Source organism: Phaseolus vulgaris, chromosome 8 (genome assembly GCF_051622355.1).
Source record: "Phaseolus vulgaris cultivar YP4 chromosome 8, ASM5162235v1, whole genome shotgun sequence".
Taxonomy (NCBI): domain Eukaryota; kingdom Viridiplantae; phylum Streptophyta; class Magnoliopsida; order Fabales; family Fabaceae; genus Phaseolus; species Phaseolus vulgaris.
In genome coordinates this window covers 6,881,929-6,901,810 of record NC_143505.1, presented here as the reverse complement: position 1 = coordinate 6,901,810, position 19,882 = coordinate 6,881,929, and the positions used below count along the sequence as shown (strand labels likewise).

Sequence of the window (19,882 nt, the reverse complement as noted above, 5' to 3'; positions counted from 1 at the left end):
CCAACAAAAACACTAACTTTCAAATTTCCAAATAAATCTTCATTTGGTCTATGCAAGAAGAGTCATAAGGGTCACCATTTATTCCTACTAAGATCCCCATATAATGGCACATTGTACATTGACACTGACTACCTTCATCACCAACAAAGAACTAAATTAACTGACTCATTCACTACAACATTGACACCGACATACCTTCATGACCTTCGAACAACTGAATTAACTGAATTTCTCCACACATACCAACAACTAAGTTCAAATTTTAAAAAATATTAGTTAGGATCACCACTTATTGTAACTCTGATTAACACATACTGGCCTTTCTAAATTGCCAAACATAGCTTCATGATAATAATAATAATAATTGTAAAAAACAACTAAAATAAAATTTGTCTAAGTACAAAAAATGCGGAAAACTACATAATCAGGATTAAGTAACACCAAACTAGGATCAATATTCATAATTACATGACAAAATTCAAACTCATATAGTAAATAATAGATGAATAATATGATAAAAAAAATTAGGAGGAAGTAATTAATTGTGAAGATTTGGGGAATAAATCTCCTACCCAACCCCTAATATGAAATTAAATTTATAATCCCTAGTCTTGATAGCAACAAAAATAAAAGTAAGATGATAGCAACAAAAAATAAATTGATTGAGCAAATTTTTTTTATTGAATAATTTATTGATAATCAACTAAATAAATTTTAATTTGTTATGAAGAAATATAATTATTGTTGGTCAAAACTAATTTATTTTATTAATAAAATTCGAATGGACCAAACGTCCAATCATTAAAATTAACAAGATTTCAAATTTTGTTTTGCTATTATTTTATACAAAATTTTAATTTATTTCTTTAATTATTAATAAATAAAAAACAATTTAGCTGAAAAATACAATAGCCGAAAGCGCTTAGGTGTCATTTTAACATACATGCAAATAAATTATGCTATGTATCTGAAAAGGAAAAACTGTATATAAGTGAGATTCTATGATACATACACATTTCTATGATTAACTTCAATACAAAATATATATGAAATGCCCTAAACTTTACTTTTTCTTTTCTTCTCCTGAAAACAACTGAAATCACAAACTCTGATTGAAATATATATATTAATTAGAGAAAGGCGTTCTTAACCGTTTTTTCATAAATACATATATTAAATCTTAATTAATTCTTAAATTTTATCAAAATTAAAAGAAATGGATATAATGAATTTTAATTTTATTCAAAATAGAAGTTTCACTAAAAGAATTAAACTATTTTTTTGGACAAAGATACTTAATCATGATTAGCTGTTTCAATCTCTTTAACAAAAAAAAAACTAAAGTTGGCATAAGTTTAATAACATTATTTTAAAAAATAACTTATGCGTTATTAAATTTGTTAAATACATATTAATTTATTAAGTAACAGTAAGTAAACAAAATTGCACGCGGAAAATAAAACGCGTCATGAGCAAGCTCGATAGTGTCACTTACGTAACCGGTAAGCAGTTGCCAGACAAGATTAAATATACGTTTCATATTACTAAAAATCTGATTTTAATCTGTTTAAAATTCATTTTACATTTTAATAATAATAATAATAATATTTCAATTCTTATAAAATTGTAAAGTTTTGATATCCGTCTCTTTTATGTTATAATACATTCATTTTAGTCTTCATTATTTCAGAAGTACATTCTCCCACAAATAAGAGATTAAAATTCTAAAATGATATTTGGTACGGACTCAGTCCATTTGAATAATTTAAAAAAAAGAAGATATTATTCTTGAGAAAAAAATCAGAATTGGTTCCTTTGCACACATTATTCAACATTAGTTAATCTCTCATTTGATTGATAGGTTTGAAGTATTACAGGATAGATAAGTTACCCAAAAGTGAAAAACATAAGAAATGATAATTGCTATAAAAAAATTTCACTTTGCACCACCCAGAGAAGCCGGGGTTGGAAAAGAATAGAATTCTGAAAAAATTACACATATCTGGAGCCAGAAAGAAGATGAATTTAGAGCTTTCTATGTTGATTTTTGTTGAGGGGGTGGAGCAGTCCAGTATTGCTTAACAGCAACAAATATCTTTTCTCTCTGGTGAGGCCCCTTTTCATGGTCTGCAATTCTGGAATCCCATTGCATTGCATCTGCAAAATTCTTCACCTTCAACAACACATCCACATCATCACGCAGGATCACACTGCCTTGTGGCCGCAAAATTCTATCCATCTCAAGAAGAATGTCCTCCATTTTACACCTGTGACAAATTAGTTTCATAACACAATTAGTTCAAATAATTTCTTGCTCAATTTTAAAATTATTCAACCACTATTGAAGTAGTTATTTGTCAGTTTTCAAGTCATTGAATCAACTATTGAAATAGTACTTAGTCAACTTTAAAAGTATCGAATCACTGCTTCTCAATTCTCAAAAATTGACATTGAAACCAGAAGATGCCGTCCCTGTAATACTTTTCAGCTGACCAAATTGACAATTACCTGTTTTGGTAGAGGCTAAAAACTGAGTCACCGTGTATGAAGTCATAAGTTCTTGGGTATGTGGACATAGCTTCACACCTGCAAACAATAGTTAGTTAGTAATAAACCTTAACTTCCATATCAATTCTAAATCATTGATGGTAATAGATTGAAAACAAGTGTATCTGTAGAACAGTGTCCTGTCTATGGTAAAGGACAAAAGTTGGTAGCAATTGAGTTGTGTTTAAGCATTTAGCAGAGATAAACAGAAATTAAGCTGGTTATATAAATCCCACTTGTACCTATCCATAATAAAGAAATTTAAATTTGTTAAAGTGAGATATGGTTCTAATCTAATCACTCAATCAGAAAGCTACTTTCTACCCAACTATGTTCTACTTTTCCTAGAATGAATCCATCAACTAATTTACCGTTTAGCAAATGGAAGAAAGACATACCAGTTTTGGTAGGTTCCAATCAATCCACGTTCATAAATGGCACCAAGTGTGTTGAGCTCAGCCTCAACAGGGACAGTGTTCATGACCCAAACAGGATCATCAATCAGTGCAGCTGCAAAGCCTCCCAAGTAAGCATTCATATCAAGCAGATTACGGTATCTGCCACGCTCTGCTAGCTGATAGTCCAGGGTCTTGTAGTATGCTACTCTCTTCTTCCATAACTCACTGTTTTCTTTAAACATGTCAACCGTAATTCCATTCAAGCTTCCACTACTAATCCTTGGTGGCACTGACGTCAATCTCTCAGGCCAATTTGACAATTCGCCGCCACTAACTTCACTCACGTCATTCACCTCTGGCAGTGGTGTCAAGCAGGTCTCCATTTTTGTGTACCTGACAACGAAAAAAAAAATGTTAAGAGTGAAAAGGGTGCATAAAGCATGTAAATAAAATATTTAACATTAGGGGACCAGACAGAATCTTCTCTTTTGGGCTGATCAACTAGATTCAGGAAGCTAAAGGAACGGAGTGAGAAACAAGATGGAAAAAGCAACACGAGCTTGGGTGGCTAGATAATGGTTGCACTCACTGACTACTGACTAGTCACTTTGAAAGCTTTATCATCCAAGTGGTTTTGGTATCACTACTAAACTCTCATTGGCAGCAAGCATAGTATGCTTTTTATCCTTACAAAAGAGAAGATGAAAAAGCTACTAGCTCAAAAGCAAAATCAATAGCACACGGAACTAACAGTGACAGTGATTGTTAATCAATCTTCCATCATCTGAGAATTATCTCCTTGTTAGATGTATTTTAGGTCCCTCAATTGTCAGCCATAAGGGTCTATTCTCATCCTAAATCTGCCACCAACTATATACATTTTAAATGATGAATTTTGAGTATGGTATTTGTTAATGATAAGAGATAAGAATTCACCAATTATCAAAAGGTACAATAATCAAAATCATCATTTTTAAAATATAGAACTGGAATCAAATTTGATAAAAAATGAAAGACCTAAATCAGATTTTAGCCATCTTAAGATTGGTACTGCCGTTACCATGCTGTGTCTGGATCCTTTGCTGCACAAAAGGGTCTATTCTTGAAGACTCTTCTTGTTATTTTGCAATGTATGTGATTGGTGGGCTTCTGCCATATGGCAAGGTCACCCTTTTGCACCAATTTTTTCCAGCATAGGCTTTTTGCCACTTTCTCAATTGTATCCTGTTCCTCTTTGAGACTCTCACGAGTTCTCTCCCAACCTTTCCAGTGGCTCTCCCAGTTTATTGGTGGCCCTGAAAGAATCCAGTAACCACCAGGACGCAGCACTCTATCAACTTCTGTCAAATAAATTCCCTCTGCCAATCACCATTGCAAACCACAAACAAAATTAGTCCACACAAAATAGCTTCCTAAAAATATGCACAAATATATTCACACAAGTTTTGAGGCATGTATGTATATGCACCATTCTTGCCCCAGGGAATGAGGCAACGTGAGCAGTGGGCCATGTCAAAGGCCCTTGAAGGGTAAGGAAGCCTAATTGAGGCAAGAACTCCAATCAATGCAGGAACCCCTCGTTCAAGAGCAAATTGAACTTGAGCTTCATGTGTATCTCTTGGTGCAAATGACACTGCTAAAATGTCACGTGACAGAAGATATGCTCCCCAACTTGCAACCTGATAATGGTATAAACAAATCATTAAATTAGGCCAAGTGAACAATTTGTCACACACAAAAATGAGCTTCTTCTTCTGGTGTAATTAAACAGGTTAATTGTAGTAGGTCTGTAATGTGTTAATTTTTAATAGAAAAGCATTCCAATGTACAAAAAAATGATGCTAATATATGTGTGTGTGATTACCAATATAATGGTCCAAATGGAACATGTTTGAAAACCATGAGAAATAAGCTGGAGGGGTCCAACAAAACGTCTTCTTCTAATAATGAAGTTTGATTTAGTAAGTTGTAAATCAACATCTAACTCCATAATTAAGATTGTCCTTTTCCACTAATTCTTCAACGAACACCATAAATTTCAAGAATGTTACCACCATGATTGGCACCAATTGAATTGAAAAACACATTCAGTAATTCAGTCCAAATGATTAAGACAAGAAAGAAAAAAATGTATGCTTCACCTAGTGCGTAGTACTTTTTCTTAGTCAAGACGGCAATTACTTCGATCTGAAGAATTAAGTAGATTGTTTTGCAAACTAGTTTTATGTGATTCCCATTTCACTTTCCTCCCTCCACAACTGGACAAATTCATAGTTCCAATTTTCACATCACTCAAATGCTTATATTAGCTTCCATTCTCATCTACTTATCTCGGTTCTTTTAGATTATATGTTTCCAAACAAAATTTCGATACACGTAGAAGATAAACGTCAAAGTCAATCACAATCATTCCCTAGATACATGGCATTCACAATATAAAAATTATAAAATATTAAACGTTTAAAAAAGAGAGTCAAACGGAGAAAATATTAAAAATATATTTTAAAAAGTTGGAAGAACATGTCCAATCAAAATTTGCGGGATTTAATTTTTGATTAATTTTCTGTCCTTTTTTTTTTCTTTCACCCACATGATCTCTCAAATAAAATATTCCATCCCTTAAAAAAAACATTTTCTTAAAACATCAAAAGAAAGAATACGTAGCGTATATGTGATTTTACAATCCCGATTCATCCTCTTTCTCTTTTCGAAACATTCCAAATAAGACAAAATTTCACATTGTTCCCGATACCAGAAAAAGAGTTGATCTTTTCCGAAAATAACCTATTGGTCAAGGGCCATTATTCTAGAGTTGTTAAACCACCAATGAAAAAGTGGTGAACAACCCGGTTCACCTGAATCCAAAATAAACCATAAAGCCTCAACAGAAAATAACATAAAATAAAGTATAGAGTTAAAAAAATCCATGAAAAGGTGGTGAACCGCCCGGTTCACCTTAAACCAAAAAACATAGAGCTTCAACAGAAAAAACAAAATAAAATAAAGTACAAAATGTGATTTGATTCAGGTTTCTCAAATTTCAATAAAAAAATTCACTGCAATTCGTATACTGAATAAAAAAAATAAGATCATTTTTAATCGAAAATTAAAGATCTGAAAAGACATTTTACTGTAAAATTAAACAAGAAAACAGGTTGTCTGAAAGAATGAAACTCTTAAAACCGAACCGATTCAAGAAAGCACGTACCCCACAGCCAGTGTCTATGGCGGTTCGGATGGACCCATCTTTTAGATTAATGAGTTTTCCGATGTCATCGATGTACGCGCTCGCGCCACGTGGAAACATGGTCCCACCCCCTGGAAACCTGAACCGGTCACCCTCGAACCGGACCCAATTCTGGTTTTTCTTCTCCACGGTCAGCTCCTTGTGCGGCACGTTCGCGAACCACGCCGCATCGCGGCTCTCCGGCCACCGCAGAGGCACGCGGTAGCCGAAAGGCGCCGGAATTCGGCACCGTAGTGCCTCCGCCTCAACTGGGCAGTGCCGCTCGCGGTAGATCAGGTCCTCGCGGGGGAACTTCAGCGACCGGTTGACGTCCTCGCAGGGAGTGTACTCCGCCAGCGTCGCATCGCACGGAGGCGCGTGGAACGCACGCGTGCCCTCCTCCGGATCGGGAGAGAAATGGGTGGATGAAAAATCCAAAGTTGAATTGGAAATGGTGGATAGGAAATTGGAAATTGGGTCGGGGCAGTTGCGGCGGCCAGCGAGGTGTGTGGCGGCTGAAATGGCGGCTAGTGAGGGCGGAGAGTGGTGCCAGAGGCCGAGGAGGTAGAAGAGGGTGCAGAGAAAGGTGGTGAAGGTGAGAAGGTAGAGTCTTGTGAGTTGTTTGTTTTGCTTCTTGGAAACGCAGTTCTGAACTAGGGTTGCCCAGTTGGCCATTGTTTGAGTGATGAATGAGAAAGAAAGTGAAAGCAAAACTGAAGGGTTTGTGTTGGCGTTTGTTGCGAAGGGTGTTGTTGTTGTTATATGGCGGTGTTATGCGTCTTCATGGGGAGGTGTGAGAGCATAATGGAAGAGAAACTAGACGCGTTATTATTTAAACCAGAGCGTGTGGAGAGAGAGAGACGCACACACACATGGTTGAAGAGTTGATGAGAAGGAGAAGAAAAGAGAGAGAGAGAGAGAGAGAGAGAGAGAAGTGTGGTGGTGGAATCAGGTTCTTCTGTTTGCTTCTTGCTTTGCTTGGACTGTGCGTTTGTGTGAAATTAATGGACGATGAGTGGACTGTTTGTTTGTGGTGAAATGAATGAGTGTAATATGAATAAGCACTTCGTGTTACTACGTTTCCTTCTTTCACATGTTATGTTAAAGTTCAAGAGATAAATAAATATGTTTAAATTTAACAAAAGTATTACAAGCGAACAAAATTTTTATTCACCATATTTAATGCACTTAAATATTTATTCAAATTTTGAATTACTTTATTCATCTGCATGCTGATACTCCTTCTGTACACGCAATGCTAATAATATTTGATGAGTTTTATTACAGTATATTCATGAGTTGAAAATTCTTGTTCAACCATTTATTTTAAATTCAATTAATGACTTTATTAATTTTTATAAGAATTATTTAAAGGTTATATTAAACCAGTTTTAGTTTATTACTATAAATATGCAAATGTTTAATAATCATCATTAAAACTGAAAACATGCTAATACCACTGTAAATGAATTGGTTTCAGTTAACAACATTTTTCTTTTCTTTTATATATATACCAACTCCGTTATTTTGGATGAACCATTTTAATTTGATTTGATTATGGTTTTACTTATTTCATTAAACCAACATGAGAATTGATATAATCAAAATCTGATATTTAATTATTAAAATATGTTTTCTTTTATGTCAACTTGACTTTTTTGGATGGAAAAGTTGGTTAATTCACTCAAATACAGAGTCTTGTGATTTAACTTATTTTTTCTATATTAATTAACGTGACAATTGATACAACCAAAATCCCCTATTCAATAATTATCTAATTAAAACTCTATCAGGATTCAATTATAATTTGTCTCACCGATATTTTTTTTTCAAATTATTTATTTTTAAAATTTATGAATGAAGAGTAGTAGATTTAAGATCCTTGTATAAGAAAATAATTGTTAATAAAATTAAATTACCAGATCAATTTGAAACCATACCTTAATAAATAATGAATACAAATAAATAATGTTAGTGTATGTATATGCATAAGAAGAAACAAATGTCATAAAAAAGGAATGATGGTATTAATTAGAAAGAGAAAAGGATAATGTTGAGGAATAATTTATTTCCAGAAGAACATGGAAGATTCGGATTAGTAATGTAGTAAAGTATTTTCTATTTTAAAGCAAATACTATTTATAAGTTTATTTCCATTCAAAATAATTAGTCTAAAAATGTATATACGATGGAATTTTACAATTTTTGTTATTTGGAAACAGAGACTAAAGTAATGAATACTCATTTGGGTAAAGTGACAAAACTGAGAGAGGTGAAAGGGAATGGAAACTGAGGTTTTTCTCCAAATGGATGGAAAACGTAACGTGATGTGCAAATTTAATTTTAAGAGATGAAACTGAAAATTCTCAAAACGGAAAAATATATAATTTTATTTATTTATTATAAGCTATTCCCCAGCTCACAGAATCATCAACATGATGTTGACCCTAATGAAAACGTAAATCTTTAGGATTGGGTACTTGGTTGATTTCAAATTTGGCATTAAAAGTTTTTTTTGAAAATATAAGAGCAATTAATAAGCTATTTAAGTATGATATGTTTGTATTTTACATTAAAAAAAGAGTATATGAAACGATTTGACACTACTAAAAAATTAAATTTTAACTTCACCGATATCATAATATCGATTTAATATATTTATCGAAATAATTAATATTAAAGTCGATTTTAACTGCCTCTAAACTATATTAAAAAATATATTTAATATTTAACGGCGGTTCGAGCAAAATTATAATCTTTTAAAGTAAAAAAATATAGAAAATATAATCAAAATATAGAACTAAAAAAAGAAGAAGAAGAAATGTATATACAAGAGTGGTTGGACTCTGCATTTGGCTAAAATTTCTTGTGTGTTGGTTATTCAATGTGGCATCCCAGCTTAAGTGTGAGCTGTTAAGCATGAATATAAAGTGTGAACATCAAAGACATTAAAAGATTACTTGGCTTGCCATTACCTAAAACTTGAAATCAAAATACAACTTTCCAATAAATATATATACATATATATATATATATACATATATATATATATACATATATATATATATACATATATATATATATACATATATATATATATATATTTACAATTTTTATCAAATAAAATATGAGTATATAATTTTTTTAAAGTTAAATATGTTTTTCGTTATTATATTATAATATAAAATTAATTTTTATTTTTTTCTAAATTTAGATCATCTAGTTACTTGTAGTATGAAAATGATTGGAATGAGTCATTTTGTATGTAAAATGATTGTTAGTGTGTTTTGAATTTATTGTTGTTTTGATTACAAATTGATGTACAATATAACCACTCTCAATGGATTGATGAAGTGGTACCTCAAATTGAATGAGTTCCACATACGAAATGATCTATTACAATCATTTTTATACTATAAATATCTAAATATCTAAATGATCTAAATTAGTTTGAATCAAAACAAAAATCAATATAGTGTTACAGTAAAAAAAATATTTTTTTTAATATAATAGTTTTCTAATAATTTTATATATATGTAGAATGTAAAGCGACGTAGAGAGAAGAAGAAACACGAGAAAATGAAGAATAAGGAAAAAACTTTCTTAGAATTAGAAATGATAAAAACGGTTAACATAAAACTAAAAAACTAGAAACTAAAAACTAAACTCAACTGTTACGCGTCTAAGTCCTTGATGATGCATAACTTTTCTTCTACAACTACACTTTATTTAGATTTAGAAGCTTTACAAATGGGTGGATCTTGGTTTCATTTGAAATTAGGTTCACAAAATTATCTAAAAAACTAACAAAACTAACTTATTCTTGAGTTTTGTTGACCATTCTATCTAATGCTCATTTTCTATTTTTTATTTTCACTCTTTCAACTCAGTTTTCCACTCTTCATAGCATAAGTATATCTTCATTAAAGCCTCTTATGTCAAAGATCAATTCAAAAAATATTTATACGAAAGATCATAAGCAAATAATTATTAGACAATTCATTCAAGCTGAAAAATACAATTTTATTAAGTTTTTCGTAAAAATCATAATTTCTTAAAGAAAATAAAAATATACTTTTAAAAAAATAAGAACCGAATAAACACTTACGTCTTCTGTATACCTTATTAACAAAAGTCGCATAATATTACATCATTTATGAGACAAAAATACTTATATTTTATTTAATATGTTGTTTTCACAAAACTAATATGGATATGAACATGTTTTATAGTTAGCTATTTTTAGCACCTAACAAAAATCTTAATATGTTGGACTTTTGCCTTAAACTACTTACTAACTACCATTTTCTAAAAATACTAAAAAAGATTTTTAGTTTTATTTAACGTCCCCTCTATAGCTAATATTTTTTTCACCTCTTCCTTTACCATTAGTTTTAAATACTAATAGAAACACATGTTTTTGTTGCGTTTATGTGTTCATAATTTTCTACTATAATAAAAAACAATTACAAGAATTAAAAAAATACAATTATCATAATAAAAGAAATAATTATTACAAGATTAAGGTAAAATTATAAAAGTATTGTGTATACCAATTTTTTTTATTAAAAGTATATCGTTCTTATATATTAGTATACTATATGTATCTATATACGTATACGTATACATATAGAAAGAGAGATTTTTAGAATAAAATCTGACATTATCTAGAAATATTAATTAATTAATTTAATATATATATATATGTATATCATTTATAAGTTATTAAATATAAAAATAAATATATGTCATAAAATGAGAAAATATGTGTGAGTATTAAACAATATAATTTATTCAAAATATTATCTTATTATTGAGTCAACTTTTTTCGATATGCATAACAATGGTAGTGGATTAATTTAAAAATATAAGTAGTAGTTTTATGATTTTAAGAAAATGAAATATATTACTAACAAATTGTTAGTCTATAGTTCAGTCTTCTTAAATAAAAATAATACTTTAAATTTAATTTTTGCAAATAAAAAATGTGATGGATAGAAGAGATTAATTTAGTTTCTTGATTTATTTGAGTCTAAATAAGTTATCATTTCACAACTTTTTTACTTCCACCAAAAATACAATTTACAATTATGCTTTTTAATCAAAATTCAAATTCTTTATATAGATATTTAAAGTTCTTTTTTGGTCTCTCTTAGATCAAAATGTCAAAGTGCTATTTACATTCCAACACTATAAAATCTATATTTTAAAAATGATTTAATATACTTTGATTTTTCTTAAGTTCCGTTTAATTTTGATATTTTCAGTTTTAATTACCTCAATTCATCCTCCCAATTTCAATTCATAACAAGTTTCTTTATTAATGGTTAACTATTTAATAAACTTTATGATTAATATAAAATTCTATAAATTAAAATTAGTTTATGTATACATTAATTTGTATAATTTATTTTATACACTTTATTTTTTTTAATTTATGTATAAAATAATTTGAATTTGAATTTTTTATATTTTATCTTTTATTTTTTTATGGAAAATATTCTACTACCATTACATCACATAATATATTCATATATGTTCAATAGAAAAAAGTTATATTTACGTCATATATGTTCAATTAACCTTCTTCCTAATACATTCATATAATTTCCAATATATATATTAAGTATATAATTATATATATTTATTATTATTAATAAATTAAAAAAATATAAATTACTACAAAAAAATAGTATTACTGTCAGTCAAGATATGTCAGTAATACCATAAAAAAAAATCCACCTAATACATGAGAGAAAATTTGTAATCACTAAATCAAAGTAATTTAGTGATTTCATTATTATTCTTAAAATACTATTATTATTTTTATTATTAATATTTGTATTTATAATATAAATAAGAATAAGAATAATATTATTATTATTAAGATTATTGTTAGTATTAATACTACTACTATTATTATTAATACTATTACTACTATTAATAATATTATTACCAATATTATTATTATTATTACTAATATTCAATATTTTTTTATTAAAATTAATTTACTATTATTAATATTAAAATTATTATTATTACTAAAATTATTAATATTGCTACTATTAATATTATTAATATTATAATAATTACTGTTAATATTTTTAATATTAATATTATTAAATGAATCTTTTCATTTCAATATATATTCTAAATTTATTAATATTAATTTTACAATAAATTATTATTAATAATAAGGAAATTATTAATAATATTATTATAATTATTATCATAATTATTTTAAATATTATTATATTTATTATTATTATCATCGTCATTATGATTACATCAGTATATTAAATTAATATTTTTGTTTTAATATATTAATACAAAATAAGATTCTCAGTATTACTATTATCATAATTTATTATTAATAAAACTAAATTATTACTATTATAAGTATTACCATAATTATTTTTTCATATTATTGTTATCATATTTAATATTATTAAATTATTATTTTCATTTTCATATATAGTAATATAAAATAAAATTTTTATATTATTATTATCATAAATTTTTATTAATAAGAAAATTATTAATATGATTATTAGATTTATTATTATAATTATTTTTTTTGTTATTATTATTATCAGAATAATAGTAATTATTTTTTATTATTATCTTCATGATTATAATGTGTATTATTATTATTAATACAAATTATTAAATTAATATTTTTATTTTTATTTATATTAATATTAATATAAAATAAAACTAATAATATTAAAATTATTATATTTTTTAAATACTATTATTATTATTATAATTATTATCATAATTATTTTAATTTTATCATAATTATTTTTACTATCTTTATTAGTATTACATCAATTTATTAAATTAATATTTTTATTTTGCTATATATTAAAGAAAATTATTAGTATTGTTATTATTTAAAAACTATTATTATTTAAAAATATTATTAAAATTAAGAAAAATATTGTTATTTTTTATTATTAATATTATTACTATCATTATCTTAAATAATACTTTTATTATAATTATATTAATTTTGTGAAATTTATTAAAAAATTTATCGATATATAAGTTTGAGGTTCAGTTGCCGATAAATATTTTCTTAGTTTTAATTATCGACAAATTTTAACTTATGAGTATAAAAAATATTATATATTTTTTTTCTTATCATTCATAAAATTATTATAGACGGATAAAAATTCATCAATAAAATCTATTACTAATTCTATTCATCTGGAAAATTCATCAATAATTAAATACTTACTCATGAACATGAATTTATCGATAAACTTATATTAATAAATCAATAATTTATTATAATATTATATTATCAATAAATATAATTACTATAGTTGTATAGAAATGCAATTAATATAAATTAAAAGTAATCTATTTAAGTGACAAAAGTGCCGGTACAAAATCTCGAAAAGAAATTATAAGAACACAAATTTTAAAAATAAAATGTTTTTAAAATACAATAACTGAGATAGATTACTTTATTTAATTTATTCTATGTATTGTTTTATTTAGGGTATAATTAACACCATGAAATAAAAATTCATTTTTAGTGATAAAAAATAATTAGTTGCTATAACAACTAATTATTATTTTTTATCTAAAACTGGTTTCTATTTCATCTTTTTCCTATAGTGTAAACAAATTTCTCTATAAAAAATTAAAAATTAATAATAAAAAAAAACCAACTTTTTTCATAAATACAAATTAGACATACATATAGTAATTTATATATTTCTAATTCAATTTAATTTATGTATACTTAGTTTTACAATATTCTTATTCTCTTATGAAGTCTTTCTAAATTTATTAAAATAGGTTTTATATATCTTGTTACAAAATTTATTTAGTAATAACTATATATATATATATATATTATATAATTTAGTTGGCTTGGTTATTTTCTCTCTAATTTATAGTTAGGATGTGTAATACTCAGTCAATTTATTATTATTATTATTATTATTATTATTATTATTATTTATCTTTCTCTTATAACTTTTTCTTATGGTTCTTCTATCATGATCTATCATCGTCTATGTTTTGTTTATTTTTGCATGTCAAAAGGACCAATTATTGAATATTAAATTAATATTCGATAGAGACTACCCTAGGTCGTGCCATTTGCCATCTTTCCACTTTCTCGTATCTTATGCTGCACATAAAACCTATACGTTCTCTTAACGTTTTAAAATTACGTGTAATTAATTATATTCCAAACTTCATGTGCTCACATCTTTTTAAACAAGAGTTGCCAACGTGACTACTTTCCATATAATCTTATCATATTCATTTTTCTTATCCTATTTTCAACGTAGCAAGCTCCCACCATACACATAAATTATTACTTCTTATGAAATTATTGCATAATCCAAATACCGTTGACACTTTTTTTTTTCTAGAGATGTGATAGCCTCCTATACAAAGATTGAGACAATTTGATCAAATTTTGTTTTTCTTTAGATCTCAAACTTCTCTTTCTTTGTGTGTTTTGCATGAGATGGGTATAAGTATATGAAATTAATCTGAAACAATTGGATTAATATTGGTTAGTTCAGGTAGATAGTATTATGTTTGTTTCTGAGTCAGGTTTTATGTGAGTACGTTAACACTTCCCTTACCTAGTTTAGTATTTAAAGTCTTTTATTGAAGAACTTTGGAAAGACTCAAGATTAGTTTCAAGTTGATTTAGAAGGTTGTGTTAAATAAACTTTTGTTCTACCTCATTTGAAATCATGATCTTGAATAACAAGTAAAAAATAAATAGTTGGTTTTTGTTACTTAGATTGGTGCTTATATCGTATATCATGCCTAAAATTTGTAAAAAGACATATGCTGTTGATGTGGGAGTAATGACCACAAGCAGATGAATTGTAAATATAAGGGCAAAAGGAGATACTGTTTCTATAAAGGTCAAGCCAAGACACTAAACACACTGTAATAAATGTTCCAAGCAGCTTTGAAGTGCAAATATTTCTGTTGCGGATCAGTGTAGGAAAACTCCCACAACTCATATATGCAAGTGTATAGATTACATTTTGGTGTTAGTATGTTTCGTCATCTTTTTGGGAACTTTGTAGGTATGAAATACCCTGTATTGATGACTAGGGCATGAAGGGTTTGGTACAAGAAAATCTGACCAAGATATGATATAGCCTTTTTTGTGTGTATATTTGTGGACAAGAGTTTCAGCACCTTTTGTATTTTTTTTTGAAATATAAAATTTTACCTGCTAAAAAAATTGAGAATAAAAGAATTGATTGGATATTGATAGTTGGTTGATTTTTTTATTTATTTTAATTTGAAAGTTGAATTGGTATATATGATTGAATTGCTCATGAACTTGAATAAGAATTGTATTGTTATAAGTAAGGATTGAGAAAAAGAGTTTTAGAATAGAAGTGATACAATTAAAATGACATCTGAATATTTTATTATTAAAGCTAAAAGAGTATATAAATAGAAATTCAGTTATTCAGGTTTATTTTAAAAGAACCATCATCTATTTAAAAGTTAATTTTTTCCTCTTTCTTCTCTTTAAGATTCTGATATCTTCGCTCATCAGTTTGATAATCGGAGTCCGCCATCAAACTCCTGACAGTGAATATTACAAGATTGTCAGATCAAAATCTTTAATATAGTAAGTTTATTTTTGCTATTCTCTTTGAGTCAAATTTTGAACTGGTTAGGTTAGTCTACTTTGCATGTGAGTCTTTTAGCTTCAGGGTTAATCTCTGTTAGCTCAAGGTCCTAGTGATATAGTTAGATTTTTTATTAGGACTCTATGGTGCAGGTTAAGCTATCCTTAAGATTTTGGTTGGTTTAGAGCTCTTAGTAAGCATCTGCTCAAGTTCAGGTAAGGGAAGCTAGTTTTAATTTTCAATAGAACCCTAGGCTAGAAGATCTGGATGTGGGGGTGACATGGTCACCAATTCTAAATTTTGTTTGCATGATTGATTGTTTATGAGTAATGCATAATATTTTTTGAAATTAAATGTGAATATGTTGATTTTGATATGGATGATTTATGGTAGATTTTTTGTTTGAATTTGAAAAATTGGTTGATTTGTATAGTTGATATAGTGTAAGTTACTTTTGAAGTGAAATGAGTTATTGAACTTGTTTTTGTTTGGCTATGAATGATGAAATTTAGCATAATTATGCAGATTTCTCTGCATATCTCACTCAGACGAGTTAATTATCGCTCAAGCGAGAATAGAATGGAAAGATAAGATGCTCTCGGGTCCATTCTCACTCAAACGAGAAGGAATCTCACATAGTGCGAGACCTGAGATGAAATTCTGGATGCTCTTAGGTCCTTTCTTACTCAAACGAGTAATTTTTCGCTCAAGCTAGACTCTATGTAAAAAAAACTTAAAGTTTTTTTTTTTTGCTTTGAAAGCCTACTTTATTATTACATACTGTTTTTAAGTGAAAATTCTAAATTGTATTTAAAAATATGATTAAAGGAACTTAGTTATGTGTGTTAAGTGAATTTTGAGATATATTTGGATTGTTTAGAAAAGTTTAAAATATGATGTGATTGAATGGTGCATTGATGTGTTACATGAGATATGGAATGGTGTGAAAGTGTGATCAAGACATAATATTTTTAGGAAAAGAAATACTGTGTTGAGATTGTTGTTAGGGTGTACTGATTTGTTAGGCCCATAATGAGACATCCTGACTCTACTGATATAATGAAATCACATAGATGAAGTTATTCAGTTGGTGAGAGTCGATGGAGGTTCATATGACTTTGTCTGTGGTTTGAAATATAATATGGTCTTTCAGGTCATATGAATTTACCTTGTCATATGAGATGATGTGATGATGAGATATTGATATGTTTATGTGTATGACTGTGTGGATTCACAATGAGTAGTTTGACAGGTGCAGGTCTCAGGATTCTAATTTCAATATACGAGTCTTTCGAAATAAGAGTCAAGTGTCTTTGTGTTATGAGTCAGTAAAAGTCTGACATGAGAAAGATGAATTGTGAATTTTGATACACTTGATGGTTATGTGGAAATGCATGATAATTGATGACTTTATGTGAATATTTAAAGTTATATTTATATTAGAAATTTTAAAAATAGCTAGCTTACCTTTTTGCTTTGTTTTGTGGTTGTTTTTCCATAATTTGTGATGATTGTGTATTTATACGGGAGCAAATGATGTTACATGTGATAGAGTTTCTCGATGAGAAGCTGGGTGATGAAATTTTTTATTTTCTTTTAAATATTTATTTTAATTTTATGTAAATAATTAAAGTTTTATGAAGAGAGATATATTTTGAAACACTATGAAAGAATTGTAAACATATTTATGTTTATATATTTATTTTGATATTTCATGCCGATTATGGTTATTAGATATGGAAAAAATTATTGGAATGTTACTCTATATAAATAATTTGACTAAACAAGGTTTTATCCTTTTTTGTAAGAATAAATTTATACAAGAAATAATAAGTATTGTTTGTTGTTACAGTGTCAAAGAATAAATTTATACAAGGAATAATAAGTATTGTTTGTTGTTACAGTGTCAAGAATACATATTTTAAACTCAGAATTGTGTGAGACAACGTATATAGTACTTACGTTTTCTCTGAACAAATTACAAAAATATAAATTAAGTTGTAAAACTAATTTCACAACCTATAGTTAATTTTGCAACTTGCGTAGTGATATCATAACATTTATTTTCTTTTGATTAAGAAAAGTTTCAAAGACGTTCCAAATAAATAAATACCTTCATTAGAAGTTTTCCCTTTCAAAGTTTAAATCACTTCAAATTAGAGAATTCAACTTCAATTTCCTTATTCTTAATTAGAAATGTATATTTGTGGTTAGTTGTGAGTATGTTTTGAATCTTAATTAATATTATTTAATATTTAAAATTTATATATTTTTTAACTGATTTCAACCACCACAAGTAGGTATCATTTTATTTTTGACTAAGATATTAGGTAGTTTTATTAAATCTCTATGTTAATTATTAATAAATCATATAACTAACTTTAGATAAGTTACAATCTCTCTTAATAGGAGATGATATTAGCTACCAATACCGAGTCTCACACCCTCGAGTTGAGTAGACAAAGAGGTTTATCCACAAAAAATTCAGAAATAAATTATGATGTAAGTTGTGCTTAATTGGTTTATGGTCATTCATGAAAATATTAGATCACCCAATATGACATAAGTTGTTTAATCAATTTATGGTCATTTTTTCTTTCAACATTTTATAAATTTCCCATGTTTAAATTACCATATAGACTAAGACTCGACAATTGCCTAAGTTAAGAAAAATGAACCTAATTGTGTCACACATGATTAGACTTTAAGCAAATGTCAGAGAGCTAGGTTGGTTAATCTTTGTAGATATCACCTAATAAGGTTGACCATCTGATAAAGTTTGTTTTTGTAGATACCGCTTGATAAAATTGGTTTTTGTAGATACTGCCTGTTAAAGTTGGTTTTTGGTAGATACTGCCTGATTAGGTTGGTTTTTGTAGATATCGCTTAATAATGTCAACTTTTGTAGATACCACCTGATAAAATTGATTTTTATAAATATCGCCCGATAAAGTTGGTTATTGTGGGAATTGCCTAATAAGGTCAATTTTTGTAGATACTAGCTGATGAGGTTGGTTTTTGTAGATGTTGCATAATAAGGTTAATAAATATCGTCTAATAAGGTCAATTTTTAATGTTCTGACTGAGCTGGGGTTGAGGCTAGACATAGTCATTAATTTTATCAATCCAACTAAGATGGAAGTCGAGCTACACAGAGTCAATGATTTTATTAATCTAGCTGAGTTGAAAGTCAGGATGAACATAGTCAACGATTTTATCAATCTAGACGAGCTGAAAGTCGAGGTGAACATAGTCAGTGATTTTATCAATCCATATGAGCTGGAAGTTGAGCTGAACATAGTCAATGATTTTATCGATCCATACGAGCTGGAAGTCGACCTGAACATAGTTAACAATTTTATCGATCCATACGAGCTGGAAGTCGACCTGAACATAGTTAACGATTTTATCAATTCATATGAGGTGAAACTCGAGCTAAACATAGTCGACAATTTTATCAATCCATACGAGATGGAAGTTGATATGAACATAGTTAGTGATGTTATCAATCCATACGAGCTGAGTTTAACATAGTCAACAATTTTATCAATCCAATCGAATTGGAAGTAAAGTTTAACATAGTCATTAGTTTTATCAATCCAACAGGACTAGAAATCAAACTAAACATAGTCAACAATTTCATCAATCCAGTCGAGTTTAACATAATCAACATTTTAGTAACATAAAATGATATTAGTAATATAGAAATTTATTGCAAAAAATATTTTTATTCAAATTAAACATAATAAACTAAAATTATCTATCTTTGTTCACTTAAATTCAAGATGTTCATTTAAGAAAATATAACGTATAAATTTGAATAAAATTTAAATAATATTGTACAAGAAGTAATAAAAAGTTTTATGCAACATTATTATTCAGTATTATTCGATAAAATAGTGTAAACTATTTTTTTTTTTAAATTTAGTTGGTAAAAGTTGAGATCCATTAATATAACTTTTTCCCTTTTCAAAGTAAAAGTAAGATTATAGAATGATAAATGTCGTAAAAAAATATATTCAAAATAAAATTAAATATATTTGAGTTTATATAAATATGATTTCGTTTATATTTGT

The 19,882-nt window shown here is 27.7% G+C and overlaps 1 protein-coding gene across 1 annotated transcript; it reads right to left on the bottom strand.

Annotated features, from left to right (window-relative positions):
* Nucleotides 1-1,827: 1,827 nt before the first annotated feature.
* LOC137825921 (putative methyltransferase PMT15) lies at nt 1,828-7,166 on the bottom strand. The gene is given in 7 exon segments (XM_068631731.2): nt 1,828-2,046; nt 2,048-2,267; nt 2,509-2,586; nt 2,946-3,338; nt 4,006-4,303; nt 4,414-4,624; nt 6,154-7,166. Coding segments are annotated over 7 exon segments (1,914 nt in total). The 5' UTR covers nt 6,847-7,166; the 3' UTR covers nt 1,828-2,025.
* Nucleotides 7,167-19,882: the final 12,716 nt, after the last annotated feature.